This window comes from Procambarus clarkii, chromosome 21 (assembly GCF_040958095.1).
Source record: "Procambarus clarkii isolate CNS0578487 chromosome 21, FALCON_Pclarkii_2.0, whole genome shotgun sequence".
In the NCBI taxonomy this organism is placed as follows: domain Eukaryota; kingdom Metazoa; phylum Arthropoda; class Malacostraca; order Decapoda; family Cambaridae; genus Procambarus; species Procambarus clarkii.
In genome coordinates this window covers 41959125-41968850 of record NC_091170.1, presented here as the reverse complement: position 1 = coordinate 41968850, position 9726 = coordinate 41959125, and the positions used below count along the sequence as shown (strand labels likewise).

The window sequence follows — 9726 nt, the reverse complement described above, 5'->3', positions numbered from 1 at the left end:
ATTCTTGTGCCAACTCCGAGGTGGCTCCAGGGATCATTCTCCCTGAAACCCGATCTTTGAAGGAACAATGAAGGCAGGTAGGTAGGTAGGTAGGTAGGCGAGAAAAGGCAACTCCAACGTTCAATATCATTTCAATATCATTTCAATATCATTACTTTAAGCGTACATTAAACAATACAATTAAGTGACTCTAATATGTCCTTCACTTAAGCAACACAAAATAAAGTGTGAACAAAAGTCTTAAACTAATCAGCAGAGAAGCGTAAGGTAAAGGAGTCATGGCCTCTCTAACACCAATGCGTACGTCAGGGGCCCAAACTACGCATTGACATAAGTGAACCTAAACGGAATGTTCATTATAAACATGGAAGCAGGAGAGGGCATAGTTGGACACTAGAAACTCGGGTGAGCCATCAGGGTGTAAGAAAGCACTTCAGTGTGGGAAGTGCTAACTCCACACACAGGTTCAAGAGTAGGTATGGTAAGAGGCAAGAGGGCTGGGAGACACTGCAATTAAGGGCGGTGATGAAAGCGGAGTCCAAGAGCTGAAGATCTTACATGGGTGAAAACTCCAGTCTCTCCGCATGGGAAACAGACGCCCTTACTACAGAAACTCTTCTAAATTACAGTGCCACCTATGTGAGAGCCACCTACGCCAGAGAGCCACCTACCCCAGAGAGCCACCTACGCCAGAGAGCCACCTACCCCAGAGAGCCACCTACGCCAGAGAGCCACCTACGCCAGAGCCACCTACCCCAGAGAGCCACCTACCCCAGAGAGCCACCTACCCCAGAGAGCCGCCTACGCCAGAGAGCCACCTACCCCAGAGAGCCACCTACCCCAGAGAGCCACCTACCCCAGAGAGCCACCTACGCCAGAGAGCCACCTACGCCAGAGAGCCACCTACCCCAGAGAGCCACCTACGCCAGAGAGCCACCTACCCCAGAGAGCCACCTACCCCAGAGAGCCACCTACCCCAGAGAGCCACCTACCCCAGAGAGCCACCTACCCCAGAGAGCCACCTACCCCAGAGAGCCACCTACCCCAGAGAGCCACCTACCCCAGAGAGCCACCTACGCCAGAGAGCCACCTACCCCAGAGAGCCACCTACGCCAGAGAGCCACCTACCCCACAGAGCCACCTACGCCAGAGAGCCACCTACCCCACAGAGCCACCTACCCCAGAGAGCCACCTACCCCAGAGAGCCACCTACCCCAGAGAGCCACCTACCCCAGAGAGCCACCTACCCCAGAGAGCCACCTACGCCAGAGAGCCACCTACCCCAGAGAGCCACCTACGCCAGAGAGCCACCTACGCCAGAGAGCCACCTACGCCAGAGAGCCACCTACCCCAGAGAGCCACCTACCCCAGAGAGCCACCTACCCCAGAGAGCCACCTACCCCAGAGAGCCACCTACCCCAGAGAGCCACCTACTCCAGAGAGCCACCTACCCCACAGAGCCACCTACCCCACAGAGCCACCTACCCCAGAGAGCCACCTACCCCACAGAGCCACCTACCCCAGAGAGTCACCTACCCCAGAGAGCCACCTACCCCAGAGAGCCACCTACCCCAGAGAGCCACCTACCCCAGAGAGCCACCTACCCCAGAGAGCCACCTACCCCAGAGAGCCACCTACCCCAGAGAGCCACCTACCCCAGAGAGCCACCTACCCCAGAGAGCCACCTACCCCAGAGAGCCACCTACCCCAGAGAGCCACCTACGCCAGAGAGCCACCTACCCCAGAGAGCCACCTACCCCAGAGAGCCGCTTACGATTGAAGTTGGGTGAAATGAAATGCAATTTTATACAATCTTGAGGAGGTTACACTAAAGTAATTTCCAAAGAAATTCAGGTCGACAAACTCGATAAAAATTTGTATTTCGAATTCCAATCGTTATCCAATGATCTTGTCAAATTGTCCTCTTGCTCCGAGCGGCAGCAATGTTGAACATATAAGAATTCCTCTTAACTCAAGAGAAATGACATTTGATACATTTAATATTCGTTCACCAGCTCAAATTTTGGTGGGTATTAGCAGAACGGTATCGTAGCCAGGTCGACAGTTTACCCCGGCTAGTACACAACCACAACACTCGGTACACAACCACAACACTTGGTACACAACCACAACACTCGGTACACAACCACAACACTCGGTACACAACCACAACACTTGGTACACAACAACAACACTCGGTACACAACCACAACACTCGGTACACAACCACAACACTCGGTACACAACCACAACACACAGTACACAACCACAACACTCGGTTCACAACACTCGGTTCACAACCACAACACTCGGTACACAACCACAACACTCGGTACACAACCACAACACTCGGTACACAACCACAACACTCGGTACACAACCACCACACTCGGTACACAACCACAACACTCGGTTCACAACCACAACACTCGGTTCACAACCACAACACACGGTACACAACCACAACACTCGGTACACAACCACAACACTCGGTACACAACCACAACACTCGGTACACAACCACAACACTCGGTACACAACCACAACAACCAGTACACAACCACAACACTCGGTTCACAACCACAACACTCGGTACACAACCACAACACTCGGTACACAACCACAACACTCGGTACACAACCACAACACTCGGTACACAACCACAACACTCGGTACACAACCACAACACTCGGTACACAACCACAACACTCGGTACACAACCACAACACTCGGTACACAACCACAACACTCGGTACACAACCACAACACTCGGTACACAACCACAACACACAGTACACAACCACAACACTCGGTACACAACCACAACACTCGGTACACAACCACAACACTCGGTACACAACCACCACACTCGGTACACAACCACAACAACCACCACCAATACAAAAATCATCATCACACAAATTAGACAAAAAGCTTTGGCAATGCGAAGAACACGCACCCATGAGTGGTACACGAAGAACACGCTCACATGAGTGGTACACGAAGAACACGCTCACATGAGTGGTACACGAAGAACACGCTCACATGAGTGGTACACGAAGAACACGCACCCATGAGTGGTACACGAAGAACACGCTCACACGAGTGGTACACGAAGAACACGCTCACACGAGTGGTACACGAAGAACACGCTCACACGAGTGGTACACGAAGAACACGCTCACACGAGTGGTACACGAAGAACACGCTCACACGAGTGGTACACGAAGAACACGCTCACACGAGTGGTACACGAAGAACACGCTCACACGAGTGGTACACGAAGAACACGCTCACACGAGTGGTACACGAAGAACACGCTCACACGAGTGGTACACGAAGAACACGCTCACACGAGTGGTACACGAAGAACACGCTCACACGAGTGGTACACGAAGAACACGCTCACACGAGTGGTACACGAAGAACACGCTCACACGAGTGGTACACGAAGAACACGCTCACACGAGTGGTACACGAAGAACACGCTCACACGAGTGGTACACGAAGAACACGCTCACACGAGTGGTACACGAAGAACACGCTCACACGAGTGGTACACGAAGAACACGCTCACACGAGTGGTACACGAAGAACACGCTCACACGAGTGGTACACGAAGAACACGCTCACACGAGTGGTACACGAAGAACACGCTCACACGAGTGGTACACGAAGAACACGCTCACACGAGTGGTACACGAAGAACACGCTCACACGAGTGGTACACGAAGAACACGCTCACACGAGTGGTACACGAAGAACACGCTCACACGAGTGGTACACGAAGAACACGCTCACACGAGTGGTACACGAAGAACACGCTCACACGAGTGGTACACGAAGAACACGCTCACACGAGTGGTACACGAAGAACACGCTCACACGAGTGGTACACGAAGAACACGCTCACACGAGTGGTACACGAAGAACACGCTCACACGAGTGGTACACGAAGAACACGCTCACACGAGTGGTACACGAAGAACACGCTCACACGAGTGGTACACGAAGAACACGCTCACACGAGTGGTACACGAAGAACACGCTCACACGAGTGGTACACGAAGAACACGCTCACACGAGTGGTACACGAAGAACACGCTCACACGAGTGGTACACGAAGAACACGCTCACACGAGTGGTACACGAAGAACACGCTCACACGAGTGGTACACGAAGAACACGCTCACACGAGTGGTACACGAAGAACACGCTCACACGAGTGGTACACGAAGAACACGCTCACACGAGTGGTACACGAAGAACACGCTCACACGAGTGGTACACGAAGAACACGCTCACACTAGTGGTACACGAAGAACACGCTCACACGAGTGGTACACGAAGAACACGCACCCACGAGTGGTACACGAAGAACACGCACCCATGAGTGGTACACGAAGAACACGCTCACATGAGTGGTACACGAAGAACACGCTCACATGAGTGGTACACGAACAAAAGCACACTGGTAGAAATTAGGTACGCAAATGAGCTATAGAAATATTAGGGATAATTTTTCCAATGCCAAACAACAGAAGTTCCATGACTCCGAACACAATTTCAAAAATTGTCCTGACAGAGCCCAATAGGTTCGGGAATCTTTACACTAGTCAATTCGAGGTTGTACCTGGAGTGGATTTTGGGAGTGCTTCTACTCCCCAACTACCGACTTGTGATAACTTGGTCCACCAGACTGTTGCTAGGAGCGGGCCGCAGGCCCACATACCCACCACAGCTCGGTTGGTCCGGCACTCCTTGGAGAAAATGATCTAGTTTTCTTTTGAAGATGTCCACGGTTGTTCCGGCAATATTTCTTATACTCGCTGGGAGGACGTTGAACAACCGCGGACCTCTGATGTTTATACAGTGTTTTCTGATTGTGCCTATGGCACCTCTGCTCTTCACTGGTTCTATTCTGCATTTTCTTCCATATCGTTCACTCCAGTACGTTGTTATTTTACTGTGTAGATTTGGTACCTGGCCTCCAGTATTTTCCATGTGTATATTATTTGATATCTCTCTCGTCTTCTTTCTAGTGAGTACATTTGAAGAGCTTTGAGACGATTCCAATAATTTAGGTGCTTCATTGCGTCTATATATGCCATATATGTTCTCTGTCTTCCCTCTATTTCAGCAATATCTCCTGCTCTTAAGGGGAAGTGAGTACTGAGCAGTACTTAAGACGGGACAGTACAAGTGATTTGTATAGTACAACCATTGTGATGAGATCCCTGGATTTGAAAGTCCTCGTAATCCATCCGATCATTTTTCTGGTTGACGCAATACTTGCTTGGTTGTGTTCCCTAAACGTTAGGTCGTCAGACATCATCATCAATTGGGCGAGTTGCGAATCCCGGAAGCATGCAGATCCAGAGGATTCTCCCGTGATGAAGGGAGTTGCTCCCTGGAGGGGACGCGTCCACACGAAAGAAGCATCTCGAGGCCAGTGTCTCATGCTGTCTCATAATCCAAATTGATGCTCTGGTCAAAGAGCGCTCCACTCCAAGATTGTTTATACAGATGGCTCCGTACATCAGTCCCATGGTGCAGCTGGAAGTGCAGTTGTTGTGACAGCGAGAGATTTGATTGATAAAGATTAAGCCACACACAAGAAGTGGCACGGGCATGAATAGCCCGTAAGCGAGAGAGACCTCCTATAAGTGTAGAGCGCGTATAAATAACTGGGCCTCCACTCCTCAAACATAATTGTTGCCATAATTCTTGCACTCGAACGAGTATATGAATCCAACGTTGATATGCTAATTGTAAGTGACTCCTTGTCATCCTTGACTGCCCTCAGCTCCCCAAGGCATAACTGACATGCTTGTGTCTGAGGCTAGACACAGATATAATGAAATAATCAATGATGGAGTCAGAGTTTGTCTCCTGTGGATTCCTGCCCATATTGGTCTCTGAAGCATGATAGAACTGATGAGTTAGCCAAAAGATTTGCTCGTAAAGAGGGAATTGATTACAATCATTGACTGCCTTTAAGCAGCCTGAGGGCAGTAATATTCCGGGAACGGCAACAAAATCTAGAAGACTTGAGGCAAAGTGAAATTCACACCAGTTCCTCCATCTATCATCATTCTATTATGCATAGACCGCACATCTATGGATCATCAAACAAGGCTAGCAGATGTCTAAATGTTACTACCGCTAGGCTCAAGCACAGTACCTCTGGAAGTTTGCACCAACTGCTGATGTAAACGTGACTAAATGCATACTGTCACCAGCACTATTCACATACTTCGCCTCATTATGCAATTGAATGCAAAAAATTCAAGGAATTCAGAGATAACTATCAATGGTGTTTAACAAATGTGAAAGCACTTTAGTCATAAGGATGTAATACCAGAAATCCTAACCAAGCATCCAAAGTCTGTTTACTATAGGTGCAGCCTGCACATGACTGTAAAGCTGCCGCCCAGTAGGGTGGGTGTGGAGCAGGACTAGTAACTGTGTTTACCGTAGTAACTGACTCACCGCATTTGTAAATTACCTTATAAGGAAGTGGTTCACACGTCTCAATATATCACATGTGATATAAAAAGACTACTGATTACTGTGTGTGTGTGTGTGTGTGTGTGTGTGTGTGTGTGTGTGTGTGTGTGTGTGTGTGTGTGTGTGTGTGTGTGTGTGTGTGTGTGTGTGTGTGTATCTGTGAGTGTGTCGTTTGTGTCGTGTCGTGTGTCGTGTCTCGTGTCTCTCGTGTGTGTGTGTGTGTGTGTGTGTGTGTGTGTGTGTGTGTGTGTGTGTGTGTGTGTGTGTGTGTGTGTGTGTGTGTGTGTGTAAGTGTGTGTAAGTGTGTGTGTGTGTGTGTGTGTAAGTGTGTGTGTAAGTGTGTGTGTAAGTGTGTGTGTGTGTGTGTGTGTGTGTGTGTGTGTGTGTGTGTGTGTGTGTGTGTGTGTGTGTGTGTGTGTGTGTGTGTGTGTGTGTTTACTACTTGTGCCTGCAACACCGAGCTGACTAATAACTAGCTCTTGGACCCCGCCTTTCTAACCCGCCCAGTGTGTGCGCGCGCGCGCATAAGCTACACCCTCGGGCGAAGAAACAATGCAGGAGGAAGAGAAGTAATGAAACAGGAGAAATAATGGCGTAGAGGAGTAGGTAGAGTACTGTGGGAGGAGAAATAATATTGGAGAAGGTAGTGTATGGTGTAGGCAATAACCATGTTGTCCAAGGGAAGGAGCGGGAGAACCGTCAAGGTAAGAACTAACCAATAGCAGCTCTCCTTCTCTTAACGTACTAAGTACCATCTTGGCTTAGCTGGCGTCCGGTAAGTGGCTGTCAACTCTTAATGCTTGCCGGAGCCTAAACTACACCCAGCCCCTGGTCGGGGGGGTCACAGCTACACCCAGCCCCTGGGGTCAGGGGTCACAGCTACACCTAGTCCCTGGGGTCGGGGGTCACAGCTACACCCAGCCCCTGGGGTCGGGGGGTCACAGCTACACCTAGTCCCTGGGGTCATAGCTACACCCAGCCCCTGGGGTCGGGGGTCACAGCTACACCTAGTCCCTGGGGTCGGGGGTCACAGCTACACCTAGTCCCTGGGGTCGGGGGTCACAGCTACACCCAGCCGCTGGGGTCGGGGGTCACAGCTACACCCAGCCCCTGGGGTCGGGGGGTCACAGCTACACCCAGCCCCTGGGGTCCGGGGGTCACAGCTACACCCAGCCCTGGAGGTCACAGCTACACCCAGCCCTGGAGGTCACAGCTACACCCAGCCCCTGTGGTCGGGGGTCACAGCTACACCCAGCCCCTGGGGTCGGGGGTCACAGCTACACCTAGTCCCTGGGGTCGGGGGTCACAGCTACACCCAGCCCCTGGGGTCGGGGGTCACAGCTACACCCAGCCCCTGGGGTCGGGGGTCACAGCTACACCCAGCCCCTGGGGTCCGGGGGTCACAGCTACACCCAGGCCCTGGGGTCGGGGGTCACAGCTACACCTAGTCCCTGGGGTCGGGGATCACAGCTACACCCAGCCCCTGGGGTCGGGGGGTCACAGCTACACCCAGCCAATGGGGTCGGGGGGTCACAGCTACACCCAGCCCCTGGGGTCGGGGGGTCACAGCTACACCCAGCCCCTGGGGTCGGGCGTCACAGCTACACCCAGCCCCTGGGGTCGGGGGTCACAGCCACACCTCCACTTGCCAGCACTAAACTGCTAAGAGAATATAAGCGAGGTTAAGCACATTCACTTGTATACTACTAAAGAAAATGTTTTTTCAGTAGTTTCAATTACGCCCTACGCCTGAGAGAGTGAGGAAATTAATTGTTTTTGTTCCAAGTCACATTTACAAACACAAAACACCTCGAATTGTTTTCCAACCACGCAACAGAAGACGGGAAACACTTTTGTCAGAGTCATTACCGTGCTAGACAAAAGAGCGAAAACTCCATTTGTAAAAGAACTCCACCTGTAATCCAGCCCGGCCACTAATTGATAGAAAAACACGCAATACCATCCAAACTAAACATGAAAATGAAAGCAACATCCCCAGCCTGCCCCAGCGCGGTCGTCCTCCGCACACACTCTACTTTGTAATCTGACTCCATTAAAATCACATTAATGAACATCAAGTGTACATGCATCCACAATTAGGCAAACTTACTTGTGAGTAGCGTAGACCGAATAATTCACTACTCTAAATGCATTTCTTTCTCTCCTCTCGCGCCAAAAAAAATACAAAAAACAAAACCGAATCAGTTTCCCATTCGTTAATTTTTTTTTAAATGGGAGCCTATTGTAAAGTGTAAATGTAATATTTTTTTGTGTGTGGAAAGCGAGCATTAAAATGTGTGTGTGTGTGTTGGTTCCTTAATGGATTTTAAGGTGATAAAAAATAATACTGGTTGTGACGCGAGATAGTATCCTAACCCTTGTTTTGTGGGTTCCCTTGGAGGCCAGACTTCTGTAAACTCTGCGCGCGCACGTATTGCTCTAACCTCTTCAACAGTTCAGGAAATTTGATGAAAAGGAACCAAATGTTTTAAATTTCCTACTTTTATTTATTACCGACTGAAAATACCTTTTTCGTTAACATGATGCGTCGGGTGAGCAGACGGACGGACGGACGGACTGGTGGGTGTCGGGTGAGCCGACAATCAGACTATCTTTCAACCCGCACGTCCAGGTCTCGTGGAGGGATTACCTGAGGGTGGGCCAGGGGGAGCGAGATCACACGCTCTCGTCCTGATGGCCAGCCTCGTGAGGCAGGCTGGCCAGCGTCGTGAGGCAGGCTGGCCAGCGTCGTGAGGCAGGCTGGCCAGCGTCGTGAGGCAGGCTGGCCAGCGTCGTGAGGCAGGCTGGCCAGCGTCGTGAGGCAGGCTGGCCAGCGTCGTGAGGCAGGCTGGCCAGCGTCGTGAGGCAGGCTGGCCAGCGTCGTGAGGCAGGCTGGCCTGCGTCGTGAGGCAGGCTGGCCAGCGTCGTGAGGCAGGCTGGCCAGCCTCGTGAGGCAGGCTGGCCAGCCTCGTGAGGCAGGCTGGCCAGCGCGGGAACACTCACGTACACAAAACGCACTTACGTGCTCCAGCATTTTACCTGGAGCATACCTGGAGATGGTTCCGAGAGTTCTACTCCCCAAGACCAGCCTGGGGCCAGGTTGAACTTGTGATAATTTGGTCCAACAGGCTGTTGGACTACCAAAGTTTCAAGAGCGGCCCGCAGACCAACATATACACTACAGCCTGGTTGGCCCGGCACTTCTTGCAACTTGTC

At 51.2% G+C, this 9726-nt stretch overlaps 1 protein-coding gene across 1 annotated transcript; it reads left to right on the top strand.

The window, feature by feature from the left end:
• The first annotated feature begins 558 nt into the window (after nt 1-558).
• Nucleotides 559-1818, top strand: LOC123760694 (putative uncharacterized protein ENSP00000383309). Its single transcript, XM_045746478.2, has one exon. It carries the CDS (start codon nt 559-561, stop codon nt 1816-1818), a length of 1260 nt encoding a protein of 419 aa, XP_045602434.2.
• The last annotated feature ends 7908 nt before the right edge of the window (nt 1819-9726 follow it).

Excerpts from the sequence above, each read along its gene's own strand:
- LOC123760694 (XM_045746478.2), top strand. The coding sequence starts at position 559 with ATGGGTGAAAACTCCAGTCTCTCCGCATGGGAAACAGACGCCCTTACT.